General features: G+C 46.1%; 1 protein-coding gene across 1 annotated transcript in view; it reads left to right on the plus strand.

The window, feature by feature from the left end:
* The window catches only part of cwc27 (CWC27 spliceosome associated cyclophilin), a gene marked incomplete in the record, with an annotated part of 39968 nt that extends 29889 nt beyond the window's left edge, over window positions 1–10079 (plus strand). The window contains 3 exon segments of the mRNA XM_062528426.1: window positions 695–807; window positions 3358–3467; window positions 9235–10079. Coding sequence (XP_062384410.1) covers window positions 695–807; window positions 3358–3467; window positions 9235–9397 — 386 coding nt within the window.
* Window positions 10080–21100: the final 11021 nt, after the last annotated feature.

Consider the following 21100-nt stretch of genomic DNA (forward strand, 5'->3'; position numbering starts at 1 on the left):
GTCTCTCCCACTAAGGGATTTGGTTTTCCCATTTAAAAACCTGATGCCCTGAGGTTTTAGGTCCCAAAAAAAAAAGGTATTCCCTTTCAAGGTTTAGCCACAGGCCTCAGGCGTCCCTCCATTTCTAAATAAAGGCCATGTAAAACTCTTGAGATGGGTCCGAGGAGTTGGATGACACTCTTGGCATTCCTCTTCCCTCCTCTTCCCTCCACCTTGGCCTTGGAGGCCTACTGGTTGGGACTCCGTTGAGCTTGTCCAGTGAGGGTGAATTGTTGCATGTTTCCTTTGGGTGGACTTCAGATATGCGCAGCATTTCAGAGGCAACAGGAAACATCTAAAAGATGAAAAACTTCTAAGTTCTTGTTCGTAGTCGTACGTAGTGATATTCACTATGTGATTTGTGTCCAGTTTGTTTTAAAATTCAGTGAATTCAGTTTAGCTGGCACATGTTGTGAATTGCTGTGCACTATAATGACGGTTATTAAGCTTCTCATGAATCAGCAGTATGCCGTCTTTACCATCTGTTACTCAGCTTAAATCAATTTGTCCCCGCACATGACCATACACCATCAGAATGAATTTGAAAACGGCAAACCTACAGTAGGTTCCTGATAAAAGCATTCCCTCAAAAAAACTGGAAAACTGTTGCGCATAGTGTTGCTTCAACTCCCATATTTTATTTTTCTATCTTTAGTTGAAGAGGAGAAACCCAGCACTGCTGCCGTGGCCGAGTATCTGGAGGGCAAGAAGAAGTATGAAGACCAGCGCAAGCAGAAACTGAAGAAAGGTTCCACCAGAGAGGCACAGGTATGGCCCTGGAGGACGTTGCCCTGGAAACATTCCCTACCATGCCAAAAGGTTGTAAGACAATGTAGTAAAAACACTGAGTTGAAAAACAAGAAGTGTTTTCATCTTTTTAAAAAAACATTTTTATGAAATATGGCATGTCCAAAATTATTCATAACCCTTTTTAAATAATCAATGGAAACATGTTTATTTGCCATCACAGTACTCAAAACGGTTCTTAAAATAGCTACCAAGACTCTCCAGGTCTCCACAATGATTCTAAACCGCACCTTTTTAGCAGCAATCCAGGTTTTGAAGCAGGAATGGTTCTTTGCCATCACTTTGGCCTTGTGCTCACTTTTTTGATGGATTGAGGTCTGGACTCTGGTTAGGCCACTCTAAAATGTTGACATTGTTCTCTGTTAACCATTTTAAAGCCTTGTTTGGCTCTCTGTTGGGGATCATTGTTAAGTCTGGGATCACATAAGCCAGCGGCAAGCGGCAGCGGCAAGTGTAACACAACGCTCAGACCATAATAATAATCCAAAACATTCTAGCTCGTTTCTAAGTTACGCTGTGGTCAACGTGGTTACTGTAACTAGACAATCTTTGTTGCTACGTTCTTAGACAAATCTGATTGGTCAAAATACCTGAACATTCTAAAACTGACATTGATGAGCCGAGCGTTGCGCTTCAAAGTTGAACCAAGTTCAACTCGCAGTTTCCTCAACGCTAGCGTTACGCCAGCGTTGTCACCGGTCCGCTACCGAACCATAGAGAACAATAGGAAACCTGCCGCTTGCCGCTGACTAGTGTGATCCCCGCCTAATGGTCCAGTGCCATCTAATGAGGCAAGTCTCTCGGCAGACTGCTTGATCTTTTCCTCTAAAATCTTAACGTAGCCCCTTATTTTAGTGTTACCATTTACTTTGAGGAGGTCACCAGGCCCCACGGGTTGAAACACAGGAGAATAGTTTGCTCACCCCCACACTTGACGTGGACATTGTATTATTGGGAATTGATGCTTCTGTTTTCATCCATCCACTAATCCATGATCAGCATCCATGATTGCCAAGTGGTCCATTTTAGGATGGGGATGAAAATATCAACCACCAAAACACCATATCTATAGTGAAGAATAGTTATAGAAATGTATTAAATGTATTTGTTAAACTAAATGTGAAAAAAGGACCACGACAAGACTGTGAAGGAAAACCTCTGAGCAGGGAACACTGGCCTCATAGGCAGCATCAGCTCTTTAAACAAGACAATGAAACATCCAGCCGAAGTGGGAAATAAATGGTTAACATAGAACAATGTCAACATTTTAGAGCAGCCCAGCCAGAGTCCAGACCTCAATCCATCAAAAAAGTGAGCACAAGGCCAGAGCAATGGCAAAGAACCGTTCCTGCCTCAAAGCCTGGATTGCTGCTAAAAAGGTGCAGTCCAGAATCATTGTGGAGACATGGAGATACTCTGTAGCTGTTATAAGAACCATTTTGAATGCTGTGATGGCAAGTACACATGTTTCCATTGATTATTTAATGAGGGTATGAAAAATGGCATGACATTTTTCATAAAAATGTTAAAAACAGATGAAAGTACTTTGATTGCTTTGATTTATGTCTCTACCACTTTACAACCCTTTGGCATGTGGCAGTGTCATTTTCAGTCAAAACAAACATATTGGTTTAGACAAAGCTCAACATTAAATCGATATTTGCCAGGGGTATGGATCATTTTTGGTTTAGCTGTATATTGTTAAATCTAAAATAAGTCTGTATTAGGCAGACGTCCTCTCTATGTATATATACATATTCTGATATGTTCTTTGTGACAGCCTCAGCTTAATCACGGCCTTTTTTCAAGGTGAGTTTAACAAGGAACAGGGGTGTGTGTGGGTGTGTGTGTGTGTGTGTGTGTTTGTGTGTTTGTGTGTTTGTGTGTTTGTGTGTGTGTGTGTGTGTGTGTGTGTGTGTGTGTGTGTGTGTGTGTGTGTGTTTGTGTGTTTGTGTGTGTGTGTGTGTGTGTGTGTGTGTGTGTGTGTGTGTGTGTGTGCGAGCGCAAAAATGTTGTCAATTTCATCAAGAGGTCTGTGCCTGGAATTTTCTACACTTACTCTAGTCTCACCAGAGAGGGTTAAAGCGGAGCGAGAGGCGCAAACGTTCGATCATTTCCGCGTTCTGTCTTTACAAGGGGGAGGGGGGCTAAATCCCCCTTTAAGCAGACCTGCTAACATTCGAACTGAACTGCTTGCCAATCTGACAGAGATCGATATCCCACTATGACGTCTTTGTAACACGCCCCTTTAAGCAGACCGGAACTGTTCGAATTTTGCTTCCATAGAGATGCATTACGTTGCTCTATCTTTATTCAATATTTAAGGATCTTTGGTCTCACCCATTCATTTCATATGACTAGCCACTTTTGACCTGGAGCACCACAGGTGCACAAAAGACAAACAAAAAGTCCAAATGTTTTTGGAAAAAAGAAAAATGGTCAATTGGTCCGATGTTGACCAGAACACAACAGAAGAGATATATTAAGAACATCCTCTTTCCCCGCATGCAGACCTTGGCCCTCCTGGACCGCTTCAAGTCAAAGTTGTCGACGGCCATAACGGACACTCCTGAGGAGGAGGCACCAGTGGAGCAGCTCGGGGAGGAGGAAGACAAGGGCTGGTGAGTGACTCCCTCAGGCTCTCATGACTATGCAAACGTCCCCTGATGGGACAGTTGCATGAGACAAGACTAGAGCAAATGGAAACACACAGTGCTGAGAAGACTGAGGAATTGATTGTGTTTGTGTGAGTGAGTGAGTGTGTGTGTGTGTGGTAGCGAGTATTTGTGTATGTATGATCATGGCATGATGATAATGTAATCAGGAACTGGGGGGGCTGTGAATCACATACATCCCAGAAGTAGTGTCTGTCTCAGCCTATAGTCCAAACACTGTTGTTTGTGTGTGTGTGTGTGTGTGTGTGTGTGTGTGTGTGTTTGTGTGTGTACATGTGTGCATGTGTATCAGCGAGTGTGTATATATACAGTATGTAGCTCCTGTCCATGGTACACATCTCGCACTGTGTAAAGTCTGCACCCCAGAGCCCGTAATCTCCCCGCGGCTCAATGCTGATCTGCGTCTGGCTAACATCCTCCTGCCATTTCATCTTTCTGGTTTTGAACCTCATTTGCTTTTTTTGTTTTGTTTTGTTTTCGTCCTTTCTTTTCTTCATGCAAGAGACGTGTTGAAACTAGGAGGGCAGGGAGGGCACAGTGTGAGGATGCAGCCACGCTGTTTCTCTGGAAGGACTGTAATTTCAGGGTTCCATCCACAATGAGAATCCAGGCTGGTGTTGTGAATGGTTTTTGTTTTCGGTAGTCTACTTTAGTGAAACCCAAACACGCATTACTGGTGAGCGCAGCATGCCATTGTGTTGTATGAGTGTGAAAATATGTTCCAAAGCAATTCTTTAACAATTGGATGTTGCATTGTTTTGTTTGGGATTTTTTTTTTTTTGCTTTTGGTAGCTGAAGAGGTATTGCTTGTGTGGATAGGTGCTTAGAGAAGTTGGAGACCATTGTATTCTTTTTCCAAAACCATTATCAAGTGCGATCCTCTTCACTTTTTGTTTGTTATTGCGGGCATCTCCTGATTTGCACAAATGCCGTAAAAATGTAAACACTCAAATCCATTTGCACTCTAGCGAGAAGAGGATGACCACAGTTCAGTTAACTTTGGCAGCGCTGGCTGAAGAGAAGCACCACTGGACCCAAACAAAAGCGCACACACACACACACACACACACTATCCAAATTAAAACCAGGTATTGGGGAACAGTGGAAAACAGGCTGTATGGTGCTACATATGAAGTTTAATGACAAATCTTTTCATCTTTGATGTGCCCTTGACATTAGACAGGATTCTTATTGGGCTGGCTGGGGGGGGGGGTGGAGTAGAGAGAAAAGAGAGGGAGAGAGAGAGAGAGAGAGAGAGAGAAAGAGAGAGAGAGAAAAAGAGAGAGAGAAAGAGAAAGAGAGAAACGAGAGAGAGAGAGAGAGAGAGAGAGAGAGAGAAAGAGAGAGAAACAAGAGAGAGGGAGAAAGAGAGAGAGAGAGAGAGAGAGAGAGAGAGAGAGAGAGAGAGAGAAATCACAGGAGCGATTGGGCAGCAGGGTGCTCCTGCCACTCTCGCTGACCCAGCGCTGCAGCGGGCCTCAGCGGAACACGGGTTACGACGGGGCAGACGCTGCGAGTCAAGTCTGGGCCAGAAGCGGAACGCATTCCATCTGTGTCTGTGTCTACAAAACCCCCCTAACACACACACACTACCCGCACACAAACACACACACACTCACACACACATGCGACCTCCCTCCGCGTGTGCGCACACACACACGCACACACACACTACCAACTCCCATTCCCCATCTCATACACACACACACACACATGCACACACACACACACACACACATGCACACCCTCACGTACATTAGCCCCCCTCCAAACACACACACACGCACACACACATACACTCACACAGACACACACACATACACACACACAAACGCTCCTCCACCCTTCCTCTGGTTCTCTCACCAAGAGCCTCCACCACCCCCCCCCCCCCACCACCTCCTCTTCCTTGCTCCCTGACTTCCCTCTTCAGAAGAAAAATAAATCCAGGAAAGTCTCCTTAGGCCTTGCATCGTGGGGACCGAGCTGGCGGAAAAAGCCATTTTGATAAGGGCCCGTCCAGTGCTGGGCTTCTAGCACGGGTGGGGGGGGGGGGGGGGGGGGCGGGATGGATGGGGGCAGTTTGAGGATGGAGGGGGGGGGGGGGGGGGCAGTTGGGCCGGTGGGCTGTCATCACCCCGGTAGAGGGAGATCGGCGAGATCGCTCGCACGGAACGGCTGCCCCACCGGTTTGCCACAGCAGAGCCAATGCATTCTGAATGGCCTACAGCCAGGCCCTCTGAGCTTTGCACACACAAGTGGATATCCACACACACACACTTATCCACACAGAGAGAGAGACATGCACTCTCTCACACTCATTCACAGACACACACACACACACACACATCCACAAACTCTCAGACACACACACGCACACATACAGTACATACACACACACACACACACACATATAAACATACACATACACATACAATTTCTCTCTCTCTCTCATACACACACACAGGCGCACACACACACTCTCACACTCAAACTGAAACACACGTACGCACACACACTCATGCACTCACACACACATATCCACATGCACACTGTCTCACTCACTCTACAGACGTACAACAAAAACAAACATACTTACATTCTCTCACACTCTCAAATGCACACAGGCACGCACACTCATCAACACACACTCACCAACACACATTTTTAGATAAACACAAACACGCATTGAGACCTACTCACAATTGCAGTCATACAGACTCGCACACCCGCTAGACATAAACATGCACTCACTCTCCTTCCTAGACACACACCCTTATAACAAAAGCATTCCCAACCAAACATTAGGCATTCATGAGCTTAATGGTAGATCAGTGCAAAGATAATGGGGCACAAAATGGATATTTTATCATCTACCAACTTCATACACTGGGCATGCAGAGCAGAAATAGTCCAGATCTGGTGTTTAGATCTGTTAAGATATGCTGAACAAACAGTAAAAAGCAGAAAGCCCCTCGGCTATTGTTATTGGACTCTAAATCTTGGTGCGGTTTTGCCATTGAAATGGTACTCTAAACCACGGAACTGATGGTTATGCAGTTAAATAAAACAACCCATGCACTGTACCTGCCTCTGAAAGCCATGAGGAGCAATATACTGTTGGCACAATGTAGACAAAGCAATGGACAAAACATGCCTGTAAACCAGACAAAACAAAGTTTGGGGGGGGAAAGGGAGCAGCACTATGCCACAGAGTTCACTGGACTGGTGCAGAGCCCTGCTCGCTCTCCAGGATTTCAAAGATTTGCCCACCGCTTGTCACGTCGCTGTGTATTTTAGCTTTGCTGCAGACCAGTGTAGAATTTCCATTTGAAATGCCAGCTGACAGTACAGCTTTGAGGTAAACGGCTCTCAAGAAGACAGAATTGATTATACTAAAAATAAATGAGAGCGTGTCATCTGGAGAGTTCTGTCTGAAGATAAGAAGCCCAGTGACTGTTATGAGGTAGATGTTTGGAGGTAGCGTTATGAATAAGACATTTTAATTGATATATCTAACAGGCTGTGTAAGTATAAATGTCTGAGAGGCTGAACTCGGTCATTTGTCGAGTGGGTCTCGCGGGAGTCCATGGCCACTTGATTTATAAATGATGTGTTTACAGCTGTGGAGTTCTGTCGGTGGAGCGGGTGTGCATGTAAATGTAGTCCCCCCCCCCCCCCCGTCCTCCCCCCTCTCTCTCTCTCCCCCACCGGTCTTATTTTTATCACCACGGTCTCACTTCAGGCGTGCTTCCCTCCCTGCCCCCTCCTGGCCCTTGCTTGAGCAGGGCCTCGCCACCCGACGGGGGCCTATCAGATTATTTATTTTCCCCGGCTATGTTTTTTCCCCCCACCATTTCTGGTCAGCTACAAGAGTTTGGTGGGAGCTCAAGGAAAGGGGGGTGGGTGGGTGGGGGCTAAAGGGGGAAATGTAGGTCAAGAGGGTGGGAGAGGAAGGTGAGGGCTTCGTCTGAGACGACTCCTGCACTTTTCATGCTTTCATCATCACAGGTCCCGTTCAACCATCGCTGTTTCTAACAGTGACATCCTTCTGCCAGAAATCCCTCCCCGGCATGTTACTGTTGGCTAATTTTCCCCATCCTCACCCCCGGATTCCAAAGCGTTCCAAAAAGACTGGGTTAATATTAGTTTGTAGTCATATTTTTAGTTGCTTTGGAAGGCGTTGATGAAGGTCTCTCTCTCGAGTGTGCCTCCTCGTTCGTGTTGAACGTGGCCAGAGGTCCCTCAGGGGAGCCCTTAGCTCGGCCCCAAGCTCCATAAATCCCTTTGTGTAAAATGTTTGCTGAATTGTTTCGATTATCAATCATTTCAGTGCTGTACGCGTGTGACAGTGCATGAAACTCTTTACAGACTTTGAAAACTTTTTAAAATTTGCAAAATATTTAGTTTCAATACCCCAAGCACCTCGTCTGTTTTTATTTTGCCCAGGCCCGGGTTCAGCTGTAAACTGTTCCGCCGCCAGTTACGAAATGAAAACATGAATCTGAAATAAATTTTCCATCACTGGAATGTCCCCCTGGCCCACTGTGCTGAGGCGTGAGGGGTGAGGCGGAGAGGCCTGTGTTTGGTGCTCACAGCACAGCAGAAGAAGAAGGAGCAGACTCTGCGATTTTTACACAGATTTTAGCCCCAAATCAATCGGATGATCCAACAAACCTTTGACTTGACAATTTGTCGCATTTGTCGTTTGAGTAGACTCACTACTACGCGCTCTATTACACCCAGCCCCAGTTGTCAAGTATCGGGATGTTTGATGTCCTTGAATGTACAGTATGCCCACAAACTGTCCCAATTGTCTTGCTTGACATCATACTTGACAGTCATGATGTCCTACTAATGATGCGTGATTAATCTAGCTGTTTGTGTACCTATTTACTGATTTACTGTGTGTGTGTGTGTGTGTGTGTGTGTGTGTGTGTGTGTGTGTGTGTGTGTGTGTGTGTGTGTGTGTGTGTGTGTGTGTGTGTGTGTGTGTGTGTGTGTGTGTGTGTGTGTGTGTGTGTGTGTGTGTGTGTGTGTATACATTCAGACCGCTATCGGTACCTGGTGTTCGGTACCGGTACCCAATGGGCCTTTTTTCGGTACTTTACTGGCCCTGCATATGCAATTGTAACATGTGTATCCTCTTGTCGAACTGCACGGGAGCACTGTCTATGAATGTGAGAATTTGAGACTGCTTTCGGCCCTAGTGATGGACTGATGGAGATGGGAGTAATAGAAGGGGATGTATGCACTGCACCACAGAAATGGAAAGCAGGCCTTGCGTCTGTTTGCCTGTAGTTCTCTCATTTCGCACTGTTTTTAACTGAACAGAGCAGCTGTGTCTTGATGTTTCGTGTCCAACCCTGACAAGGTCCAAATACAGACAGAAATAAGGGACACCCTTTTCTCTAATATGGTACATTCCTGAAGGGACTCCTCACATATTGAGTGGGCATGACGAAACCCATTTACAGGGTTGTGTAAAAGCTCTACCAAAGGTAGAAAAGTCATGGTCTTATACAGTAGGCTAGTCATGGTCTTATAAGCTAGTCATGGTCTTATAGGCTAGTCATGGTCTTATAGTCATAGTGTGTTGTAAATATCCAACCTTCATAAACAGAGCCATGTAAGCTGTCTGCTGAGTTCTCATTCTCTCTCTTTCTCTGTTTGTGTGTGTTTGTGAATGTGTGTGTGTGTGTTGCACATGTTGCAGGCTGTCTCACGTGCTCCAGTTTGACGAGCAGAGCAGGAAAGTAAAGGACGCCACCATGCAGGACGAGGACACCTTCGAGATCTACGACCCGCGCAACCCGGTCAACAAGCGGCGGAGGGAGGAGAGCAAGAAGTTGCTGAAGGAGAAGAAAGCCAAGATATGAGTGCAGGGGTCATCTGATCAGGAGCGCTCTCAAGGAGGGGTCACACATGGCCATCACTCATTCTCATAAGAACTGCTCAGTCATGGCTCCTCTCTCATATCTCACCCCTCCTCTTGTCTCTTCTGTCCTCTATTCCAATGTTCCTGCTTCTGGCATCCTCTCCCTCTCCCTCCCTTTTCTTCTGTGTCTCTCTATTCTGTCTTCTCTTTATATCTTATGTCTCTCTTTTCTTTTCCATTTTCTTTCCTCTTGCCATTCTTGTCCTTCTCTCTCATTATACTCTTCCTCTCTTTCTCCTCCTGACTGTTTTCTGTTCCTCTTCTTCTTGCCTCCACTTGACTTTTCTGAGGATGATCTGGTTAGCGTGTCTCAGAGCCAAGTCTGTCCTTCCACAGTGGATAGAATCCAAGACATTTGCTTTAACCTGGGACTCGTGGCCTCTTGAAACAGCCTTTTATTACTAGGTGTACACAAATGACTGGGAGTAGTTGTTTTACACAAATAAAAGTCAGCAAATGTGTTTAAGGAAGACTGGGGTGAAAAAAAGAAAAGTACCCACCTCCTTTGGAGTCTGAAGTACAGTTCATCTCCAAGTTTGAGGGCTTCATGTTTTGTGGGTGTTGCGTCAACTGTATTTACAGCTGCAATGAAATAAAGAGCTGACTCATCTCTCTGGATTTGAGTCTGTGTGTGTGTGTGTGTGTATGTGTGTGTGTGTGTGTGTGTGTGTGTGTGTGTGTGTCAGGGAGTGCATGTGCATCATGGAACTGGAGCTTCTATAAATTCTGCTCTTATCTGCCCGACCTCCCAGAGTCGCAGTTATTAAATTCTTCAATTGAATTATACTTGCCAGGAAGGGGAATAGTGCTGTTAAAATGAGTTGGAGGAGACTTGTTCTTGACTAACATGACTAAAGCCCAGTGTTGATGTGCCTTTTTATAGAAGTAAAACTCCTTTTGAATGAGTAAGGCCTTGAGGAAATTGAATTGATCCTTTCATTCTCTGGGGCTTATGCTCCTATTTTGAAGGCACTGAATCAGTGTCTTACAGTACATTCACGTGAGGTCGAACCAGGTCAGCCTTGTTCACAATCGTGTGTGATGCCCAGAGTGACAATGAAATGCTTTCATGTAGAAGCATCAGCAGCCGTCCATGTTGAATTGGTTCGATTTGTTTCACATGGCCAGACTTGGCCGGCAATAATAACACCTTGAGCTGATACGAGCAAGCGAATCAAATAAACCCTTAGCACATGGACCAGAGAGAAAGGGGAGCGAGGCCCCTATCATCCTGTTTTCCAGTTGGCACAAATGAAAGCAACATGCCCGCATTGAAGACCCTGCAGCAAATAAGCCATATAATAGGGCAGTGTAGCAACACAATAACAGCACACGAGTGTAGTGGTGCCAGGCTGATGGCATCTGTTGCCCATACGCAGAGGTAGGGGCTTGAAGTGGCACCGCACACGGTAGTGACGTATAGTGCCTCCCTTTTCAAAGCAAACACGAGATATGCACCATTGCACTTCATGCCTACCGCTGTTTGAGGACAGAAGGACTATAACATACCTTAAGCCACATGCACTTGTGAAGTTGCTTAGGTATGATGGCCAGATTTGTTTGTGTTCACCTTACCTAGAGCTGTTGAAGAGTCAGTGAAGCCCACAGAAGACAGTAGTTTATGTCAATAAATGAAGTGCCTTTTTCAGATGGTCTCATACACTCACTTCAACCCCTCTTCAAACATCACTTCCTCTCACTCACAGAGTGTCCTCTTCCTTCAGTGCAATTGATGGTCTCCCTTCAGGTCCCCTTTGAGACTTTGCTCCCTACATCCTCCCGGGCCGTCTCAACACGTGAACCCATCCGTTTCACTGTAAATTCATGGTCATTTTGGAGTCTGTAGCTACATGTTGTGTTTGGCTGTATGAGACCTAACCGACTTTTTCAGTCTGGTTATTCAATTACTTTTTCATTAAGGAGTAAAGAACCACCTCTGCTGAACCTCAGCATCACATAGTCCTTCAGCTTTCGTCTGTGTTCCAGACTCAGAGGCATCGTTCTCGTGGGGGTCATCCCTATGTTCCCCGTTTTACCCAAAAGGGTCCTATGTTCCCCGGTCGCAATAGCCTACATATAGCCTAGGACCCTTTTTGGGAAAAGCAGGGAACATAGGACCCTTTTTAAAATTTACCAAAAATTACCTATGTTTCCCGGTCCCATACAAAGTGGGGAACATAGGTACGCTCCCCCTTAGTAGCTACTCTCAGCATGGATAGGCTACTGAGTGCTTCATGTCTAGCCTACTGCAAGTTTCAATTCAGTTCTGGTCGGTTTTATTTGAAACAGGATTTTTATCAGCTGATCTAATCACACAGAGACCATGGATAAGCTGTTATGGAGAGATCATCAAGGAAGCCCCATCTCTCCCCAAGGCTCACCTTGAAAACTAAAGAATGTAAACTCCATATGGGCAGAGGTTCAGTTATGGGGGAGCCAGGGAGAAAATGATAGGAGTAAAAACAGTAGGCCTAGGCCTAAAGATAAGTTCTAATTTAATAATTTGTCAAAGATTGCTTTGGATCTATGGAGAAGCATCTATTGGTCAAACAGAGAAGACACCCATTCGTTTTCTCCAGTGAGATTAAGCAGCCATTTACTCTCAATGATCTTTTTCCCTGGTAGCTAAGGAAGCAGGCTAATGCTGTTGGCGGCTATGCCCTGGGAGGGCTGCGGTTAGCGCAGACGCGACGACGAGGAGGGCTAGCATATGTGACCAGAAGCTCCGTTCGGATTTTACAGCTCTTCTGGGGTGGCGCTTAAATTTTCATATGGAACAGGAAGGAGAGTTAATGTTACACTTAGCAGCCGGCCTAGCCAGTGCTGCCGCAAATGCGAAGCAGGTGGGACACATGGCTAAACACACACACATAGCCTACGCACACACAGACCAGTCTGCCTTCCCTCAGCTGTTGAATGGCCAGAGTAGGCTACTGAGCCATTAAGGAGAAGTGTTGGTTATGTGGTTTAATATGTATGCAGTGCATAAGTAGGGGTTGACAAAAAAATGTTCATCATGGTCAGATGAAAGATTTGCAAGTGAAGCAAACAACAGAGCTTGCACACCGTCAACTTAACAGTAGGCCTAGCTACATAGGCTACTCTATGCAGAGCCAGTCTATCACTCTGTCTCAAACCGACTACTTCCGTGAGTACACTTTCATGCAGCACCCTATGTGCCCTGTGTGCCTACTGGCATAGTGTGCACATTTTAACAGAATAGTGTCGTCTCATATCAAACGCTAACCTCCGTGCACTTCACGGAAATGACGATCGTAACGTTAAAATATGTTTTTATTGGTGTCCTCAATTCCACCGTGACATGGTCCTACTGTGTCAAAACATGAACAGTTTATGTTGTAACTTGCTTGTACCTCTGTAAAGTGTGTTTTCCACCGCTGCTGCTTCAGATTTCTCTACCGCGATTTCTACGAGTTTGAAAATACTCCCTCCCCTTCCGTTATTTAGCCAAGATGGCGTCCGTTGAGGGCGAGAAGTGTCCAGCGTTCCACACTCAACTTTTTGACCGTTATGAGTGCACCATCCGGGGACTTGCAGTGCCCTTCGTATCGTTCGAAATTTCAGTGTGAACGGCCTCACGCACTCAAATTAAGTATTTTAAGTGCAGAAGTGCGCGGTTTGAGACACAGTGTATCACCTGTGTGATGCTGCGACCATCCATTAACTGGGTCCACACACACACTTAATTTTCTGTTGACACATTCAACGATGTCCTGAAACACGATGTATTAAAGATTAAAAAAAAAAGTTAAAGATATTTCAATTTAATTATATTTATGGATGTAAAAGCATTGTTAACCACACTGCCTGTCTATCTATGCTGGGAGAATCCCCATCCTGAAGAGGCGGGAGGACCTTTAGCCTCCACTCAGCACCCAGACCCACAGCAGCTCAACACTTAACATTCCTGCCCATAGCCAGTGCAGGTCAGGCTTCAGGTCCTGTGTGTGTGTGTGTGTGTGTGCGTGTGTGTGTGTGTAAGCGTGTGTGTGTGTGTGTGTGTAGAAGGGGGCTTCACGTGACTGCTGAAGATGAGATGGAGCACTAATGGTATTATCATTGCTGCTGTGAATCCCCCCCAGTCTGCGATTTCCCACTGTCCTTGCTCCTAAAAATAGCACCTTAATCTAACGCTTCTCGATTTGAGACCGCAGCCGCAGCAGAGCCTCCCGCCACACACACACACACACACACACACCACATACACACACACACACGCACACAACACACACCCTCTGCTCAGGTTCTTCTCTGTGATAGGAAGCCCATCTGCTGAGACACTCAGCAGTGAAGCACCTAATGACAGCAAATGTTTCCTGGTTAGCACACTCACTGTACGGTTTCCCCACTTAGCCACGGCAGCTGGGACGGGAGAGGTGAGTGTATAGGTTTCACTATATGGCCTCACTGTGCAGGAGAAATACCATCCTCTGAACAACTTCATTGAAAATCGTTTTATACTTCAAGATGTGCCATTGGCATTTAGTCTTCAGAAGCCACTGCTTCATCAAACTGCCAGGTCTTCACTCCAGACCACATTAATGATTTGAAGTGGCTGCCTCTTAAATGTGTCGATCACGTGTGTGATCTTGTCATGTGATGGTCCAGTTTGAGCATGTGCACTGGCCATTGTGCCCCGTATTCTCTAGCCCACAACCCTGGAAATTCACTCAATGGTGTTTTTTGCCCCCAACGGCACCTTCCAGGCAGCACAGGTACTACCTTTACCCTATTCCTAACCCTAACCGCCTCAACCCTCATCCTACCCCTAAACTGAGGGGAGTAGTGCCTTGAAGGCAGCGCTGACTGGAAGGCACCATTGAGGGCAAATGACCTGGACATTCAGAGCTCTCGCGAGAGCACAATTTGAAATTGCTCAGCGAGTCGCTCTGCCAATCAGTGATGATACTTACCTGGCTATATCCTTGGAGCCAACCTGCACCAATCACATTGTATGATAGGCGGGCCAGAGGCGAGCTAAACAGATGACGACAGCACTGCAACGTCTAAGTACAGAATCAGTTGGTACACATTAGTCATAGTGTCATCCAACTGTATGCAGTGATATTTTCAAAAGTATGCTGGGTGAGTTGGGCCATTTTCATTATTCACAGCCAGACTTTAAATCTTTGTAGATGTGGGGCCCCTCGGGGCCATGCAGCCTCAGCATGAGCTGAGCATGGGAGACTGATACACAGCAGCAGTTATAGCATCTTTATACACTCACGGAAGTACATTTTTCAAATGTGTACGTGTATGCACATGGCACTCATATTATTATTACCCTACCCCTGACCACAACACTTATGGTTTGGTATGGTGAGGAAGTAATCTAAGTAAAGTACTGTGGACGTTCTGTACGTAATGCACGTTATTATGAAGGGAGTGTCTCCAGTCAGTAAATTATAGTAGTGTTGCTATCAGGTTGTATGTGACTCTTGGTGGCAGTCAGTCACTGTCTGGTGTTCTGGGCCATTCTTATCAGTAAAGCCTTGAGCTGAAGGCTATGGATGAGTGTTGCTTAGGGACTGGCTTTGGAAGCGTAAGGGGAGACAGGAGACCGTTGAAACCGAGCCTTGACTCATTTTTTCCAAGTCTGTGCCCACCTCAGAAACCATGACCTTGGTGAATCATCTCCACCGAGTCCTTGCTGTCCATTAGGCGATGGAGAAATTGAATTAGCATAGCTGTGTGGCCCTCGCACACGCCGTTGTGCTTGCTAAGTTCGGCCTCTGCATTTCCTCACCCTGTATGTCATAGTGACCCAGTCTGTCATGCCTCGGGCGGCTCTGATGTTTACCGAAGGGCATTTTCCTTCCCGCTGTTGGTATTCCAAGGCCTGAACCTATTAAATCAAGAGGCCTGGATGAAATGGCTATGAAGCCGGCGTGAGGCCCCTTTGGAATTATTTAATAGGGTTAACCTGTATAAATGTCCTTGTGTCACAGATCGTATTTCATTGCTACTTTATGAGATTTATTCCTCTCCTCCCTCCCACTTTCACTCTCTCTCTCCCTCTCTTTCTCTCTCTCTGTCCCTCTCTCTCTCTCTACCTCTACTGTATGTTTTAAAGCGTACTGTGCAGCCCCCCCCCCCCCCTCTCCATTTAAAAACACTGTGGACAGCGCTGAAGGTTTGAGGAATGTGGCTTTGAGAGCTGGAGTCTCTGGCTCGTGTTGGCTTAGACGTGGTTCCTCCAGCGGCAGCCGTCCGCCGAGATATGCTTGTGGCTTACCCACTCCGGTGCCATCTGAGGCGGGCTCTGCTCTGCCCATTGCACTGGACCCAGTTTGAGGGCAGCAATAATGAGGCAGAATAATAATCCCACACAATACTGAAACCGGACCTTTAAGGAGGTGTGAGACCTCACACAAGAAGATCCGCTTTTTTTTTCTTTCTTTCTTTTTTTGAAAAAGAAATTTCAGTCGCCTCGTGCCAGACTTTCAGACCATGCAAGGCAACGCTTGGGAACGCTGGTACCAGAGGAATTGGACAAGACTGATCTGGAATGAATACTATTTCCCCCAAATGTTAAAGCATAGAATGAAACCAGTCAAAACAATAAATTAAGCCCAAGACTACAACCAAGACCAAGGTTAGGCTCTAAAAAGGAAACCTCAAAAATATTTGACTTCGGACTGAGTGAACATTTTGCATTAAATTACACTCAGGATGGTTGTTATCTAAGCTTCCAGTTGGAGACTATGAAAATATTTCCATTTAAGGCCTGGCTGACTGTATTCCATACTTTTAACGAATGGTAAAAGGGGCTGATACTGAAAATATGTACATTGGTGAGCATGAGAGAGACCCGTAAGAGAGACTCCTCATGCATTACACATCTGAGACACGCTCTGAAAATCTCCCCTCAACAGGTAAACCAGGCACTGTTATGACACATTATACATCAATACATTATTTATTACGTAATCTTAAAATGCCGATATACTGTCAGACATATAATGTTATATAGCACATTGTAGGCATATTTTTTTATTATTATTTTTAATTTTTTTATTTGTATCTATGTAAAAGTTTTCTGTTGATCTACAAGGCTGATGGACTGATTGATTATTGATTGGTTGGTATTGGTGTATTAATTGATTGATTGACTCATTGAACTCAAGCTATTCCTATTGAGCACCAGGATGCTGGGCACCCATCAGATGTTTTGAATAGCGACCGAGATTCTTTGGATTGTCCGGAAGCAGACGGCTGAACTCCAGACTGGATGTCTGGTCTTTGGGAGATGTCAGGAAGCTGTGGAGACAGAGATGCTTAAATCAACAGATACTGGAAGTCAGCAAAGACTGTGGCAAAGGGTTGGGGCGGTGGTTCCCAATCACAGCTGTTAGACAGGGACACCCCAGAGATAGTACAGTGCTGCATTCTTAAGATTAGCCAGCACTGTTCAAAATCAGACCTCCAATAGTCATTGATAATGTATACACAGAATTCCCAATATGGTCATGCTGGTGACTGGCACCTCTGTTGGAAAGGCATTGCTTTTCAAATTGCATAAGCACTCCAAATGGAATGGCCTCAAGGTCAGTGATAATTGGTATTACGCAAGAGCTGCACACACTGTCTTACATTTCCCCAGGAAACAGCTGGAGGATGACTGTCCATCACCTTCAGGGATACTTCTTAGGAGGACCTACGTAGAAAGTAGGGCGCAGAGGCACCCCCAGGCGAGACATGACGTCCACCACCACAGCCATCTGTCTCCATGTGACACTGACCTGCTGTGGAGCCCCCCTGACATCTGTCATGCTCACCTGGTGACACCTGTTTGGGGGCAACCATGAAAAGAATCCAGACCTCTCAAGGGAACTACTGTAGGACAAACCATGTTACTGTAGATGTTGGATGTCAGTTTTCCACTTTCCATGTTTCCTCGGTGGTGATCTATGAATATGATTGTATGGTTATGCAAGGAAACCATGAGGGATTGCTGGCGATCAGAGATATGCTGTTTCCTGCTTCACTCCATCACATCATGCTATCTCTGTGTGAGTAGCCTACTGTAGTTGGTACAGTACAGTAGGTGCTCTGCAGGTCTACATGTTCTGTACTTCAGGTGAGGGGGATACTGACATTCATTGATAGCATTTGTCAGACCCTGAAGTTATGCATTGAGGATGGGCTCAAAGAAAGTTCTGTATGTGTGAATGCATGTGAGGTGTGTGTGTGTGTGTGTGTGTGTGTGTGTGTGTGTGTGAGTGTGTTTGTGCGTGTGTGTGTGGTGTGTGACTGTGTGTGTGTGTGTGTGTGTGTGTGTGTGTGTGTGTGTGTGTGTGTGTGTGTATGTTGTGCGTGTGTGTGTGTGTGCCTGCTTGAGCGGGAGAATGACAAAATGAATGGGATCGTTTCAAGAGGATTCGTTACGGCCCGTGTTGCTGAAAGGGACAAGCCTAATCTCTGTGGGAGACCTGGCCACACTGCGCCGCTCGCTCTGCTAGCGCCTGCCTGAGATTAGCATCGGAGGTATGTAACCTGGATGGCCCCAGGGGGCAGCGGACCGAGCGTGGGGTCAAAGGTCGCCCAGGATTGATGGCCAGGAAACAAATGGCAGCTTATCTGCCATTGGCTGTCAAGGGGAACAGCCTCAATTCCTCCCTGGCCTCCCTTTTCTCGCCACACATTTTTGTTCATGTTCGCTCAGGTAAGCCAACGAGAACAAGATGGGTGTGACTGTGTCGGCTGCAACTTTTCAGCTCTGCATTTCTGGCAAAGTTTCTCTTCAAGTTTAGATTGGACGTTGATTGGACTGGAAATTGAAAAACGAAATTCCCACAGCGAAAGTTTACTAGAGTATATTTGTTTGATAAAGACATCCCTGTTCCATTCATTTTGACTTAACCTCTTCACTTCACACAACATCCATGAGTATTATTGCAGTATTTTTATTTTATTCTGAGGTGACATCCATCACACCAGAGAAAGATCTCTATGACAACTAAAGTAATACCGTCTATCTTTAATTTCTTAAAAGCGCTGTACTGTACGTTCACCACTGTGCAAGGGTTAAGTAAACATTAATATCCATTAACCAGAAACATGATTTTAATCAGAGCCGTGATGCTTGAATGACTTAACAGTAAATTATGTGGACCTTTGTGCACTGCATACTGTGCTGTACTGACATTCAAAGTCTGCGGTAACAATACCAGCCAGACCCTGTATGGTACAATATCCATCTATTAAATTAAATTACATTAAATTAGATTAAGTGCCAAAGGATCACAATACATCAAACCCCTTGCCCACACATCGCACAGAATCACAATTAATTCTTGATGGAGTTTCAAGCATTCCAGGGAGACATTCTCTTGTCCTCCCTCCCTCTCTCCTCTCTCCCTCGCTCTCTCTCTCTCTCTAACACACACTCACAAACTCTGTCTTCTCCCTCTCTCTCTCTCTTTCTCTCTCTATACACACACCCTGTCTCTCTGTCTTTATCTCTCCTTCTTTCTCTCCCTCCCTCTACCCTCTATCCCCACCCTACCCCCATCTAAGTGATTGGCTATCGATTCAGCTTAATCTACTTACCTCCTGGTCCCTGGCAGACAGTACAGGACATGGTATAAATGGAACCACTGAAGGTGACCCAATTCAGAAAGTGTTGAGGCAGGGGCTGTGTGTTTGGGAAGGGTGGGGGTGGTGTGTGTGTGTGTGTGTGTGTGTGTGTGTGTATGGAGGGCTGCCTCTGTAAAGGTTCCTGTAGAGTCGGAGCTTCAGGGATAAATTGGAGCAAAGGGATTCTGTTGCATGAGTTCTACTGGGGACCGGTGAAGGATGTATTGTACAGTACGTAAATGAGAAAAACACTAACGCTCACTCACTCAGAGTTGCTCTGATGTACCCTGGATTGAACATGATGAATTAAAACCCATTTGATCGAAAAGACCCATTATGTTTCCAGGGGGACAGGTTTAAGATGTTCAGGTGACCCATGAACCCCAGTCTTTGGTCTTTTTTTTTTCTGGAAGATTCTGCTAGTACAGTTGATTCAGGATGATTCAGTAGGTTTTCAGTGAAACAGTATAAGCACAATGCAGATGGTGTCGATCCATCTCTGTTGCGTGTCTGGCGCCCAATTCCAGGCTGCCTGCCAGAGCTCTCTCAGCTAACTCCTCCTGATGAGCACCTGCCCTGGGTGGGCTCCAAGAGCACCATTACCTGGCCTGGCATCCCATAAGCTAGACGCTCGCTGGGCACTGAGCTGTGAGGGCTAATGGCACATTTGGCCGTCCCCCCACAGCTCTCTCTCTCTCTCTCTGGGTGCAGTTGGGTGACGTGACGTGACGTCGCCTCCATCGCTGTCCTCCATTGCTGCTTCAGTGTGTAACAGTGTGTAACAGTGTGTAACAGTGTTCCTTCCCGTGTTGCCTGAGGAAGATCCCACTGTAGGATCGAAACATACAAAAAATATAAAAAAAGTATTAAAAAAATACATAAAAAAGTGTATTTTTGAAGCTTACATGTGCAGACCAATCAATTACATTGTCTACCACTTTTGTCCGGCACCTGGATTATTGGTTCTGTGGATGTGCGCACCTTAACCAAACGCCTTTGCTTCAGTGTGTAAGCCGTCCTAACGCCCAGTGAGAATAGGAGATGTGGAACTGAAGATGTGTGAGGGCAGAATCAGAATCAGATTCAGTTTTTATTGGCCAAGTATACTTACATATACAAGGAATTGGACTTCAGTAGATGTTAAGTCTGTTGTTTACCTCAGCTGCTTTGATTTGTGAGGGACACATTTGACTGTTTTAGTGCATAGTACAAATGTATTATAGTAATAGAGCTAAGAAATGAAGTGAAATTAATAATAATTAAGAGCTATTTGTGTACCAGGGGTGTATGATATGCACATTGCATGTATTTGGTCTGACAAATGTTTTCCCATACGAAATAGAAATCAATAAAAAGCATGAATGTGTTGCCACCCTTTATTCAATACAGTATTTCTGTTTTCCAAATGGTAGTAATAAGAAGTTTGTGTGAGAATAAAACAAGTAGAGGTCAACCGCTACTGACCGAAGCCCATAGGTTATCAGCGTCCCCTCCTTTAAAAGGAGAAGTTGACCCTGTCCTGTCAGGATGGCTAACAGCACAGCCAGTCGGCGGGCTTTGATCTCTGCTCAGGGGGAGGCGGCCGTGTGGGAATCAGCTGTGGGAAAGCAGACACGGAGCGTCCCCCATGAAGAGGCCTCAGATAGCGGGCGCGGCTGCTGATGCTGGCGCTGCCATGCCAGAGCATCCCAGCGTGGCACCCCCCCTGCGCCCCCCCCCTGCGTCCCCCTCCGTCACCCGGCCTTCTATAGGTCCCCTGCGCCTCCTCAGCCGACACCATCTGCGGCCCGTGTTCCGGGGCTTGTTACATCCGCGCCGAGGTGAGGGGAGAACACTCACACCACTTGTCACGACACCGGGCTATCAGGAGGCTCCGAGCTGCACTCTCAGCTCTGACTGTGACGACAGCATGTGTGTGTGTGTGTGTGTGTGCGTGTGCGTGTGCGTGTGCGTGTGCGTGTGCGTGTGCGTGTGTGTGTGCGTGTGTGTGTGTGTGTGTGTGTGTGTGTGTGTGTGTGTGTATGGGGGGCTGCCTCTGTAAAGG

Source organism: Sardina pilchardus, chromosome 23 (genome assembly GCF_963854185.1).
Source record: "Sardina pilchardus chromosome 23, fSarPil1.1, whole genome shotgun sequence".
Taxonomy (NCBI): domain Eukaryota; kingdom Metazoa; phylum Chordata; class Actinopteri; order Clupeiformes; family Clupeidae; genus Sardina; species Sardina pilchardus.